This window comes from Telopea speciosissima, chromosome 7 (genome assembly GCF_018873765.1).
Source record: "Telopea speciosissima isolate NSW1024214 ecotype Mountain lineage chromosome 7, Tspe_v1, whole genome shotgun sequence".
NCBI classification, from domain to species: Eukaryota; Viridiplantae; Streptophyta; class Magnoliopsida; order Proteales; family Proteaceae; genus Telopea; species Telopea speciosissima.
Window position 1 is genome coordinate 54888484 of NC_057922.1, and position 14631 is coordinate 54903114.

General features: G+C 37.9%; 1 protein-coding gene across 1 annotated transcript; it reads right to left on the minus strand.

Moving 5' to 3' along the window:
• Nucleotides 1-11265: 11265 nt before the first annotated feature.
• Nucleotides 11266-12372, minus strand: LOC122668704 (probable carboxylesterase 8). Its single transcript, XM_043865239.1, has one exon. It carries the CDS (start codon nt 12316-12318, stop codon nt 11266-11268), a length of 1053 nt encoding a protein of 350 aa, XP_043721174.1. The 5' UTR covers nt 12319-12372.
• Between the last annotated feature and the right edge of the window lie 2259 nt (nt 12373-14631).

Below are 14631 nucleotides of genomic sequence, written 5' to 3' on the forward strand. Positions count from 1 at the left end.
GGCCAAAGCAAGTTTGGAGAAAGAACAAGCAGAGATAGAGAGAGAGAGAGAGAGAGAGAGAGAGAGGTAGGAGAAAGGAATAGGAAGCTTAAGGGTGAGATTTGTGTGGGAACAGAGAGAGATAGAGAGAGTGAAGGAACGACCAGCGAAATAAGAGGTCATGCAATATCCTTGACTCCAACTGTAACCGTTAACGGTATTGGTCGTTAATTTCCTTCAACTAACTTAGACCACAAAACAAAACCTGAATATGAGAGGGAGATTTCTATAAATAAAAGTTAAGGGGGGCAATTCCTATGACTTCAGATCCTCAATTTGAATCCTCTGCAGCCAACTGCCCGTGCGGCCGGCATGCCCTCACACAGACAGGGCAAAATGACCACCCTACCCACGGTCCAAGCACCCTGCCCGGGTGGGTAGGGCGGTCATTTTTGACCCTGCCTGTGTGAGGCTGCATCCCGGCCGCACGGGCAGAGGCCATAGAGGATCATGATCCCAAATCCTCTGCATGTATATTCACCTGAACGTATGATTCATGGAGTGAGTCCGGCTGAGCTCCTCATACGAGGAGGTAGTTGTTTCTCCTTGTACACTGGTTACCTGCCATCTACACCACAAAACTGAATACTTGCTCTTATGTTTTCTCCTTTATGAATTGTTTCTTTAACTATTAAATTTAATTTCCTAATTTTGTTTCACGAGTTACTGATTTTTATTGTCTTAATTTCTCTTCTCCTCAATTTTCCTCCGGCCTTGTTTGTTTGACAGAGAAAAGTGGAAAAGGTAAAAAAAATGGAAAACTTTACTTTTTTCCCACAAACTACCACAAATGTGACTCCCTCAGTTATTCCCTCAAAATGTCTACATGTGTGTAGCCAATTTTGAAATGTCCAAATTTCAACCCAATGAACAACCCCTCCCATTCCCATCATGGATGTTCCCTAGCTTAAAGAAAGTCCAAATTGTATGTGCCCTTAAAACCCATAAACCTATAGCATCTAGGGATGCAAACGGATTGGATTTGGCTTGGATATGGATCGGATGTGATCAGATTCGGATATTCTCTAGCCGAATACGAATACCTCTAAACGGATTTGGATGGATTCGAATGTAGATTGAATTCGGATTTCAACCATCTATTTACATCTCTGCCTTGTGTAACCCGAACCTTCCTCCCCCTAGCGGATACAATTCACTCTCAATCCATATCTCTTAGATAATGATTCTCTTTTCCTCATATTCTTGAACCTGTTGAATCTTTAAAAACCTTCAAGATCATTATTTATTTAATTTTTTATTAGTAAGTCTTCGAACTTTTTTTTTGGACAGATTTTTATTAGAGTATTCAGATTTTTTTTCGAATATCTCTAAAAGAATACGAATATAGATTCGGATTCGGATTTCAGTTATCCATTTACATCTCTAATAGCATCTAATCTCCATGCCAATATCTATTCTCACTGGATGATTTTGTGGTTCAAATAAGAAAATAAAGTCATGTCCTTTAGAAGACATGAAAGTCAGTTGCTTCATTTGGAACTTGTGATGGAACCCAATTCAGTTTATCATACTAATGCTAAGAATATGAGGATCCCTCATGCATTTATCGTCCAAGGACTGATTGACTGACCTTATTAATTGCCTATTTATATATATATATATGTATGATGATGATATGAAACACTGAAATAAGATGGATCATTAGAGACTTGGGGTGGGAGGGGGTCTTCAGTAATAGTTGTGGTCAATGGTGATCATCGGTCCAAAGGCCTTGCATATGAAGAGATGGAGAGTGGAGTGCAGCCAAGGATGATTTGCCGCCGTCAATATTCATCCAATAGATGATGGCCGGGTGTGGCACTGTTGCATGATAGCAATTCGTTGGCAAGTTATCCTTGGCTGTATTTGTCTCTCTTCTTTCTCATGTAAGACCCCTAGACCTGAAATATTAATGTCAGAAACGAACACATTGAAGGACACCTCTCTTCTACTGATCATGTAAGAGGCTAATAAAGATGATCGATGGGACATTATTCAAAAAACCACCACTTCTTTTAGAGGTAAATTAATGTGTCTGAACTGAGGGATTATCTAGCATGATCTGGGCTATTATTATTATTATTATTATTAACAAACAGCTTGCAACAGTTTAAATTAATTCCATCCTGTAAAAAAAATAATAATAATAAAAAAAAACCTATTCTTTTCGTTAAATGTTTTTTTCTCTGTTTTGTTTATTCTGTATGTTCATGCATGAAAGATCAAAAGCTTGCTATGTCTTCTAGCAAAAAAACAAAAAAAAAATGATGTTTGTTATGTCAATCTCCAGAGAAGATTCAAGAGGACAAAGAGCACAAGTGAAAAATTATCAAAAGACATCGAGGAAAAACACAATGATTTTGATTGTGAAAAGTAAAGTAAATGTATATTAAGCGCTTAGTATACATTCTTAGAATGCATTACAAGTCGATTTAGCACTCTTGGATGATAAAAAATTTTTATCATTCAAGAATACGAAATCAACCTAAAATACAAATTTGTTCAAACTCATTGCCTGGAGTCCTAACAGTGTCTGTTTAACTATGAAAATTTGGAAATAAATGAAATCTGTAATATGTTGGGCTATTGAAATCCTATATCAAATTATGATAGAAATTTGTGAGTGATGAGTTGATAATTAAGAATAAATTGAAAGTCCCCTACTTGAATGGCCGACAAAACACTTGGTGTTTTGCATTCTTTGGCCTGATATGGTATGATTTCTATTTCAATTTTATGAGGTGATTTTTATTTCGGAAATTCCTTAATTTGATTTTTGCATCTTATTTTAATGAATAGAAATTTTGAAATAGCTGAGGAGTTGTTTCAATTTTGAAATTGATTTCACTCTTGCTCTTCAATGAGCACATGGTTAATTTGATGGGCAAAACAGTAATTTCATATTAAAAAGTAAAACACCATCCTTTCTTCTCCTAATGGTCATACCACGACCATGCCCCCACTGCCACCAACACCACCCTCTCCCAATGAAATATAGAGAATCTATTCTCAGAAATTGAATTACCAACTAGAATTTTTTATTTTTTTTATTATTTCAGATTGATGCAACCAAAACAATTTCAATTTCTTGACAAAAATCTATTTGTTGACTATTTCATGAAATCAATCTAAAATCGAAATAGAAATCATACCAAATATAGCCTTAGCTAACCTATGTGCCAGCTCTACCTCGTTTCAATATACATGTTTAAGGCACCGATTGGTAGCATTCAGTGTGAGTAATTCTTGAGGAACAATATGAGAACAAAATTATGTTTGACAAATCCAATTTGATTTTTTATGCTCCCATAAATCGAATCAGTCCAATTTTTAGTCTAGAATGAAGGGATTAGGAGGAAAACAAAAACTTTAATCCGCACAATCCGGATCAATTGTATATATCAATCATCAAACCAGCAATTTTAATAAAGGTATGCTCCTATATTTTTTTCTCCAGAAGTAATTGAACGCAAATATTGTGTTAAACGGATCTCTCAAACAAGGAGAAAAGTATGTAGTTTTGCTCTAGACTAGGAGAGTGAGTTGGGAGAAGAAGACGCAAAATTGTGGAGAACCCAAGGTGTTTATTTCATCCATTTTGAATCAAAAGTAATTGAAGGTAATCTCAGTTTGTACAAGAAGGAAGTGATCTCTTCAGTATAACTACATTGTTGATGGGGATATGAATACAAGATTCTATCACTCAATCTCCAAATCAAATATCAAGAAACGAAGTATCCTTTTCCTCCTTGATGACCTAGGCAACAGGGTAGAGGACCCAATGGGGATTGCCAAATTTTTTATCAAACCACGTAAGTAACATTTTTATTACTTCTAACCCTTTGGATACAAGCTTCATTGAATGTCTCTTTGACAATGTGTTTGAGCATGGTATGGCAAATTCTCTCACAAGAACCCCTCTCCTTGAGGAAATTAAATCAGCAACTTTTTCTATAGGAGCTTATAAGGCACCTGGATCAGATGGCTTTCAAGCATGTTTCTACCAAAAGTTCTGGGATGTCATTTGGAAGGATATTGAAGTCTTGGTCCATTCTTTTTTTGAAACCGGAAACCTCCCCCCTAGCTGTAATCACACCCTTTCATGCATGATTCCCAAAAAAGAAAATGCTTGTCATGCGAATGAATTTCGGGTTATAAGCTTTTGTAATGTTTCATACAAAATTATTGCAAAAATCCTGGCTAATAGACTCAGGCATATCCTTTCCAATTTTATTTCCCTTTTCAAAGCAGCATTCATTCCTGGAAGACAAATCATTGATAACATCTCTGTGGCACAAGAAACTTTTGGGGTACCTAAAGAGACTGAAAGGTAAAATTGGGTATATGCTGCCATAAAAATTGACATGGCCAAAGCATATGACAGAGTGGAATGGAACCTTCAACAAAATTTATTTCAGTTCCTGGGTTTCAATCTCAAATGGATATCTCTCATTAACTCCCTCATTTCAACAACTTCCTTCTCATTCAAGATTGACGGTAGCTCTTTTGAATTCATCAAACCTTCTCGAGGGATAGGCAAGGTTGTCCTCTCAGCCCCTACCTCTTTATCTTTGCAATGGAGGTCCTCTCGCACCTGTTGGCTGCATATAGAGAAATTGGAATGTTTAAAGGTATCAAAATTGCCACAAATGCCCCAAATATCTCTGATCTTTTGTTCGCAGATGATACCTTCATTTTCTATAGAGCTTCCGAGGATGATTTTCTGACAATTAAATCTATTTTGGATCTGTTTTCTGACTTTTCTAGACAACAAAATCAATTTTTCCAAGAGTGAAACTTTTTTTAGCAAAAATGTGTATGGTTCCCATCATTGGAACCTGTGTTCCCTCCTTAAAATGAAGGAAATGGCTCATGATTCCCTCTATCTAGGGGCTAGACTTTGCCATTCTTGGTCCAAGAGCAAGGACCTGACTTTCATTGTTGACAGGGTAAGTTCTAAACTCTCTCGATGGAAAGCAAATTTTTTATCATATGCTGGTTAAAAGGTTTTGATTCAATCTGTTTTACCATCTACACCTTCTTATCTTATGTCTTGTTTCCCAAGAATATTTGTTGGATTCGTTTTACTTAAGACTCTAGAATAATGACAATGAAACCAGGAAAAAAGGCCATCTGATTGGATGGTAAAAAATCTGCCAACCCACTTGCCCTGAAGGTCTTGGACTTCACAAATCAGCAACACATAATAAAGCCCTCATTCTTAAATTTGGGTGGAGGCGTCTCACTGATAAGTCTTCCATTTGGGCCTGAATCTTCAAGGCCAAATAGTTCCCCAAGGTATCAATTTTTTACCCTGAAACACTAGCCAAACGGGAATCTTGGACTTGGAACAGTATACTTTCAGTCCTTCCAGACCTAAAGAAAATGGTGTGCTCTCGGATTGGTAATGGGAAAGATACTCACTGTTGGTTTGATCCTTGGATACCATCAGAACTAGGTCATACTTTTCCCTCAATGAATTTTTTTAATTCAAACTTTGTGAATGTCAAAGATTTGATCTTTGATGGTAATTGGAATCAACATGCTCTTTCTTCTTGTTTCCCTAGTCATGTTATTAATAATATTTTGAGAATAAATATTTCAGAATCTAATGATCTTTGGAGGTGTTCCCTTTCTAATTCAGGGTTATTCTCCACTCAACTCGCGGGCAAGTTCATTTCTTCATCTAGTCAATCTTGCCCCATGATTATCAAATGGTGGCATTTTTTTTGGAAGATTAACATTCATCCGAGATTTAAAATGTTCTTTTGACGTGTCTTACATGTAGGACTTCCTGTTAAAGCTTCTATCTCGAAATGGATGGCCGTCGAGCTTACTTGTGTTTTCTGTGGTTCTTGTGATGAATCGATTGGGCATCTATTCCTATCATGTGATTGGACTAAGCGTATATCGGCATCTGTTCCTCTCGAATTGAGAACCGAGCATCTATCCAACCCTTCATTGGCACATCTGTGTGCTTCTCTCCTTTGCTCAAAAAGCTTTGACAAACAATCTGTAATTTGGTTTTTTATTTTTTCAATTTTTATTGTTACCTGCTATTTCATCTGGTCTATTAGGAACAAAGTTGTTAAGGGATCGGCCAAGGCCGATCCCATGCTGGTTTTAAGAGATGTATTTTGATAGATTGTTGATTTACATGTTCAACCCTTCTCTCATACTATACATGCATCCTCACCATGCACACACTCATCTCATGAATTGAACCAGGATTCTAACCCTGATTTGTAATTCCCTGGTTTAATTTGTCTAGGCATTTATGATCCTGAACTAAGATTAACCAGTTGGGCTTTTTCAATTTTGCTAGCTGGCCAGCATGTACGTTTTAACATTTGCAGGTAGTCCGACAACCACTGATGAGAATGAAGCAGAACTATACAGACTCTTGCAGAGGTGGAAACATGCTGTGAAGGCTAATATTAACCTCGAAGAAGTGTGGTGCAACAACAGAGATCTCTATTCTCTTTTTTATCCAAGTGACAAAATGTGTTTTACCCTGGAACTTACTTAAACAGTATTTTACTTTAGCTGAAGAAACTACAAACTTCTCTAGCGTTAGTTTCAAGTGGTGTAGTAACAAAACCTTCTATAATACGGTTTTGGGTTTGGCTAGGACTAGTTTCAATAGCAATTGTAATATTCCATATCCCAGTGATGTACCTATTTCGCTCTAATTAATATAAGGTTTTATCTTCATCAAACCTAAAAAAAAAAAAAAACAACATTAGAATTAAATCAGAGTTTATAGATCTAAGAAACTATTTTGTTTGAGATTAGAAGCAAGATTCTTCATAATTGTGTTATTTGTCCTAATAATAGCCAAAATAGGCATTTTGCCTCGGACCTTCCTCTGATTTCTCCTCCCCTCCAGTTTTGTTGTATCATCAGCTATTCTTATGGTTGTTACTACACCTGATTTTGGTGTATTTCCGCTTTTTCTAGTTGTTTTGCCCCCTCCGTTCCCTGTATCCCTCTATCCTTGGACTGTGGTGTTTGGTTGGGATCTTTTCCCTTGGATAGCCTTTTAAGCTCTTGATTTGTATTTGTTTTCCTTCTCTTTAATATATTTCCATTCACCCAAAAAAAAAAGTGCATAGACGTAAATTAACCTAATTAAAGGCATCGTTCTGCTGATGTAGTTATGCCCACCATGCATGGATGGAAATTAACCTAATTAACCCTTTTTAATAAAATTGATATAGAAATGGAGATGGAACTCATTTCTTGAGCCCAGGCATGACACAAAGCCAAGTAAGAGAACAAGGTCCATCAGAGGACCTAACATGTACATGTGATGAAGAAATCAACTTGTGTTTCACAAGCCCGAAGAAGATGAGGGAAATAAAAAACCAACAGAAAGAGCAACAAAAGGGACAATATCCCACACTCTCACTACAATAAAACACACTTGTAGCTATGGATAGTGTTAATAGCGGTTTTTTAAAACCACAGCTTTAAATGTCCTATAACAACGATTTTGTCATGTGCAGTACTATGAGATACTTATTACTGCGGTTTTTAATTACTGCGGTGTTTAAAAACCGCAGTATTAGATGACTTTGTAACTATGGAACAAATGTACATTTAAAAACCGCAGTAATATGGAATACATATTACTGTGGTATTTAAAATCTCAGTAACATAGGATTCTATAACTGCGGAAACAAAACCGAAGTTAAAATACTTATTATGGCAGTATTTAAAACCGTGCAACAAAAGACCCTGTAATTGCGAAAATAAAACCGCAGTTAAAAATCACAGTAATATAAGATACTTATTGTTGCGGAAACAAAACTGCAGTTAAAAATCATTGTAATATGAGATACTTATTACCTCGGTATTTAAAATCACAGATACAGATCCTATGACTGTGGAAACAAAATCACAGTTAAAAATCGAAGTGATATGAGATACTTATTGTTGTGGTATTTAACACCGCTGCAACATTAGACCCAACAATTGCGGAAATAAAACCACAGTTAAAAGTTGTAGTAATATGTGATACTTATTGTTACGGTATTTAAAAACACAGTAACAGAGGATCATATATAACTGCAGAAATAAAACCACAACAAATTACATTTCTCCCCCAACCCGCCAGCCCTAATTTCTCTTCCCCAAATTCAATCTCATCCAAACCCACCCAAAAACCATCTCCCCTACTCACTCTCTCTCTCTCTCGTAGCCCTGCAACCCTACGCACTCCAGACTTTTGATCTATTGCATCGTCGACACCGGTGAAGTTAATCTCTCTCTCTCTCTCTCTCTCCTTCTCTGAGAACCCTCTTGTGGCCATGGCCATATATTTCTTTATAACCATGGTTTTGAAAACCAGAACCATGTCATAGTTTTTGGAAAGGGTTTCTCACGCTGCTGGCATAGGAAGGAATTGAAACGCCAGACCCAATTAACGTTTTAGAAAAATGTATTATTCACATGGAGTCCCATTTTTTTTTCAAATTAGATAAAAATTAATTGGGCAAGAGATCACTGCCTGGTTATTCCCAATTCCCATCATGGCTGCTCCATTAAAGAAAGTCCAAATTTTGTGGGCCCTTAAAACCCATAAGTCTATAGCAATTTCGACCCTTAAAACCCGTTAGTCTATAGCATCTAATAATCTCCATGCCCATATCATGTCCCAAGCATGATCGGTGTCTCCTACCATCTCTATCTATCTCTCTCTCTCGCTCTCTCTCGCTCTCTCTCGCTCTCTCTCTTTGGATGATTTTATGGTTCAAAGAAAAGAAAGTCATTTCCTTTGCATGACATGAAAGTCAGTTGCCTCATTTGGAATTTGTGTTGGAACCCAATTCAGTCGATCAGTATAATGCTGAGAATATGAGCATTGTACTCCTCATGCATTTATCGTCCAAGGACTTACTACTGACCTTATTAATTGCCTAGCTATATATATATATAGGAAGAATATTCTCCGTGCTGGGGGCGCAGGCTGCACCCAGACACATGAGGGTGGGCGCAATAACCATCCTACCCCCTTGAATGACAGATCCATGTGTCTGGGCGTAGCCTGCGCTGCGGCACAGAGAACATGAGCCCCATATATATATATATATATATATATGATGCATCATGATATGAAACACTGAAATAAGATGGATCATTAGAGACTTGGGGTGGGAGGGGGTCTTCGGTAATAGTTGTGGTCAATGGTGATCATCGGTCCAAAGGCCTTGCATATGAAGAGGTGGAGAGTGGGAGTGCAGCCAAGGAAGAATTGCCGCCGTCTGTATTCATCCAATAGATGATGGGTTTGGCACTGTTGTATGATTGCAATTCGTTGGCAAGTTATCCTTGGCTGTATTTGGCTCTCTTCTTTCTCATGTAAGACTCCGGCCTAGACCTGAAATATTAAAGGATATATATGTACAATGATTTCGATTTTGAAAAGTAAATGTATACTCTTAGGCATATGCATTCTTGGAATACATTATAAGTCAATTTTACATTCTCAGGAGATAAAAAAAAGAAGAAGTTGTTTTTATCGCTTGAGAATGTGAAATCAAACTAGAATGCAATCGTTCGTTCAAACTCACCGCCCAGAGTCCTAGCAGTGTCCGTTTAATTATGATACTTTCGGAAATAAATGAAATCTGTACTATATAGCGCTATTGAAATACTATATGAAATTATGATAGAAATTTGTGAGTGATGAGTTGATAGCTAAGAATAGACTGAAAGTCCCCTACATGAATGGCCGACAAAACAGTCTGTGTTTGCTTTCTTTGCCTCATTTGGTATGATTTCTATTTTGAAAATTGTTTGATTTGATTTTTGCATCTTATTTAGTGAAATAGAAATTAAATGGAATAGACATTCTGAAACAAATGAGGAGTTGTTTCAATTTCCACTCCTTGGATTTGGATACTTTATATCCATTCCTTGTGTTTATCATGTCCATTATCTATCTTATGTATTTGGATTTCCTTTGTTTGGCATTGGGCGTGCATAAATGAATAGCCTTTTTCTACCAATAAAAAACCCTTTATTAAGAGTACTTTTAATTAAATGGTGTAGTGATGATAAATTTTTATTTCTGTTAAGAGACTTTTAAATGGTGTAGTGATGATAATTTTTTATTTCTGTTAAGAGAATTAGCTTATAAAGGAGTAGTAGGAAAATGTGAAATCTCTCCAAAGGACAATATTGTAAATATTCCTTTTATTTTCATCAAAAGAAAATTTTTTAAATTGAAATTGATTTCACTCTTGTTCTTCAATGAGCACATGGTTAATTTGATGGCAAAGCAGTAATTTCATATTACCCTTCTTCTTCTCCTAATGGTCACACCATGACCATTCCAACCACCATCCTCTCCCAAAGAAGTATAAAGAATCTATTCTTAGAAATCGAATCACCGATTAGATTTTTTATTTTTTAGATATTTCATATTGATGCAACCAAAACAATTCCAATTTCTAGAAAAAATATATTTGTTGACTTATTTCATGAAATCAATCTGAAATCGAAATAGAAATCATACCAAATATGGCTTTAGCTAACCCATGTGTCACCTCTAGCTCCAGCTCGTTTCAACATACATGTTTGAGGCACCAATTGGTAGCATTAGTGTGAGTTATTCTTGAGGAACAATACGAGAGAAAAATTATGTTTGGCAAATCCAATTTGAATTTATGCTCCCATAGATCGAATCAATCCATTTTTTTAATATGAAATGAAGGGATTAGGGGGAAAACAAAAACTTTGATCCATACAATCCGGATCAATTGTTTTAGACCAAAATTAAACCCTCACTTGACTTCTCACACATCCCGACTTTACACCCTCGAAGGAATCCTTCTCATCAGTCATCATTGAACTCGACTTCTCACCCTTAAAAGATAGTTGATTACCAAGTAAGTACCTCTCCTTCTCATCTTCATTATCAAAGGAAAATAGGATTACAATCACTCGTTCTCATACCTTTCTCAGATTAATTATAGAGAAATAACCTTTACTACTATATATAGCGAAACCCCATATAGGCAGTTTAGGAACAACATACACCCTCTAAGAAGAGATGAATGCAACATCTGAAGATTTAAACAGAAACAATAGAAGAGAAGTTACAACAATATTTGTCTTTTTCCTTGCAAGGGCAACCCATCGTTTTATTTTAAATAAGAATAAGAGAACGCTGCTTGATCATGTAACCCTTGCACCAGCATCCAATGAAATACAAATCATTTAAATAGCTGACTTTTTGGAATCAACAGCAGAAGAATCACCAATTGTTCTTCCGGATGAGTAAACGAACTCTTTAACATGGTCCAACAGTGTCTGAGCTTTTGCAGGGTCAAACAGCTCAACCGCATGAAAACCGGTCTCATCGAACCAAGCCACAACAGTCATCCCACTCTTCTCCAACATCTCAACAAACACCCTTTGCCGGTCTACCAACGGGTCCCCACCATAACCCCTAACCAACCACTTCTTCCCTCTCAGACTCAGCAACCCATCCTCGCCCACCCGGTCCAACCGTCCCAACATTGGGTTACAATACTCATGATTCCGATCAGACCCAACCGGTAATGCAAGCTCCCACATCAAGTCATTGGACGGCAGCGATAGGATCTTGTCATCCTTCAGCCTCAGCTCTGATCCAGTCCTCTCCAACCCTCCGAAGTACGGCTGGTTCAATATAAACCCTTGGATCTCCACCGGTTCAAGATCTAATCCAACGGTCCTCAATGCCGCCTGGTAGACAATGTTTCCACCGGAGCTACTCCCCATAAGATAACACGAATTGAAATCCACGTGGTCCCTCAGCCACGGCTCACCATTGGATCTGTCCAATGCCTGTGCTTGGACCCACTGGATCGCTTCCACCGCATCGTCGTAGGCCGCAGGGAGACGGTGTTCGGGTGCGAGACGATATTCTACGGAAGCGATCACTGCGGGGAATTCACGGGCCATATGACAACATGACAGGTGGAAAGGCCGAGAAGCGGCGCTGAAGAGAATGAAACCTCCACCATGGAAGCAAATAATGAGAGGGAGTGCACCGCGACCGGTGGAGGAGGCGGTGGGGAAGAATAAGCGGAGCCAGGTGTTGGTGGTGGCATTGAGAGGAATGTCTTTGGAGAGGACCGAGTCAGGTGAGTCCGAACCGGATTCTTCACCGGTCGGCGGCGAGTTAGGGAAGATGTTGACTCGGGTGAGCGTACCGTCTGGGTTGAGAGTGATTCTGAGTTGCTTGTAAGGATCGATGGAGCTTGGTGTTGGAGGTTCTTCTGCCATGTTTGGTGGCTCTTGCGTTTCTGAAAGGGTGTGGATTGTAAGTGGGAGAGTTGAATAAAATATCTTTCTCATCTGAAATCACATCTTTCTTCCTACTTCTTCTGCGCGTATTAATTAATATAGCGCCTTTACCGAAAAAAAAAAATTAATATAGCGGCTGCATTTAAGGGTCCGTGTATATTAAACGTCAGATTGGTATTTAATTAAATATGCCAATCTGACAGTTGAGAATTGTTGTTCTTTTCTTTAAAGTGGATTCCGATCAAACGTTGTTCGGATGGTGACATTAATTTATTCACCTACACAAACGACTTTCTTAGATGACCACATGAAGACATTAAATACGGTATAACAAGAGGATTAATTATGGCCACACAAATTTGCAATAGTCATCAACAATTTTTTTAATCCCAACACCCAACAACCCCATAGATTGAAGAAGATTTTTGCCACAATTATTGGAATCAGTCAATCAAATGGATGACTTAAATTAGAGAAATACTTGGGCTTATCAAATGATATTCGTCGATCAAAAAACTGTGCTTTCTGAGATGTGAAAGATAGGATTCTCCAAAGGATTGTGAATTGAAAACTCTTGTTAGTAGGGGTGTAAGTTTGGCTTTGTCAGTCCAACCCTGCCCTGAGTCCGAATAGGCCTAATTGGATTTTACAATCGTGGGCTAAGGTGGGTTAAGGTTGAAATTTTCAGGCTGGGGTCAGGGTCGGGCTGGGCCAAGGTTGAAGCCATAGGCTAAGCCCATCCCAACCCGGTCCTGTGTTAGGTTATGTTTTATAATTTATTGATTACATTTTACAATTTTTTATTTAGTATCTAATTATCTATTGGTTTATCCAAAAAAAAAAAAAAAGAAGGCTATTATTTACTGACATAAGTATTTAAAATTTTAAAATTAGACTAAGTTTTTTAACCCAAACACATGAGACTGGTCAATTAGGGCCAACCCGGCCTGATCAGGGTTAATCAGGGCTGGGATGAGATATCTCAGCTAGACCCAGGGCCGGGTTGGGTTTGGGATGAGCTAAGAAGACTCAAGGTTGGGCTAGGGTTTAAAAAAACCCGACCCTATTTCACCCCTAATTGTTACTCACATGATGTGAAGTTCTAAAAAAAATTGTTGCTACTTCTACTCCACAATATGCAATGACACATTTTAAGCTACTTAAAAGGAATAATTATCACCTCCAATTCGCAGGTACCTCCAATTTGCGGGCACCAACCATATGCCTATTGATCCGGCTTGTAGTCACTGTGGTTTCGTCTTGAAAGACCGTTCACAGCCTTCTCAGATGAGAATTTGCGAGGGCAGTCTGATTTTGCAAGCCCCCTTTCTTATCGGGTACCTACTGATTTGCCCTCTGTTCACCTCTTGATCCACGGATGGAGCACCATTATCTCACAAGGTAAGCTTGTTAGTAATCATGTCATCGGCCTCACATGGGGAGTATTTCAATTGCAGTCAATATTTTTTTATCAACTTCCTTTATGTATGTTTCAAGAGATATAAACCATGTCGCTGATTTTCTTTCTCGGAAGGCCTTGTCAGTCTCGTGTATGAAAATCTGGCCACACATTCCACTCCTTGGCTCCTTGACCTTTGTAACAAAATCCCCCCTCCCCCAAAGTTCAAGTTTTCTTATGAAAACCATGCCTCAACGCTATTTGCAAGGAATGTAAACATGAAAAACTAGAATATCTTGCCCTATGATTCATGCACAAGCTGTGGACAGGCAAGTGAGACAGTGGAGTATGCTCTGTTAGAATGTCCTCTTGTCTGATATAACAACCCGGATTGTAGCTATGTTGAATGGATAATCCAAATCAAACAAAAAGGGGACAACAACAAATTTTGCAACACATACACTATATATATATATATATATATGGTGATATGGGATTTTGGAAACTCAAAATCTTTTATTGTATCTAGCCCACATTTTGATGATGGATATCAATGAGAAATAAGAATGTAAGTAGAGGAGGTTTTGGCTAAAATCCTAGTGAACCCTCTATCTACTTCAATTTAAACCATGAAAGTTTGGAGGAATTCCATAGAATTATCTCAAATGCTGATTTTTTTCACCTAAACCAAAGGCAATGGGTTTTTCAGCATGTCATTAGCATATATACATACACTTGTCATTTGATCTCAGGTTCATTAAAGAAATCCATTTAACAATGATCCTAATCGTATGCACTCATTATATTGTGGAATCGTTATCTTCTCCTGTTTGTTGCCCGGACAGGACCATGTTGTCCCCTCACATGGGGGAGCAAAATGATGACCTAACCCC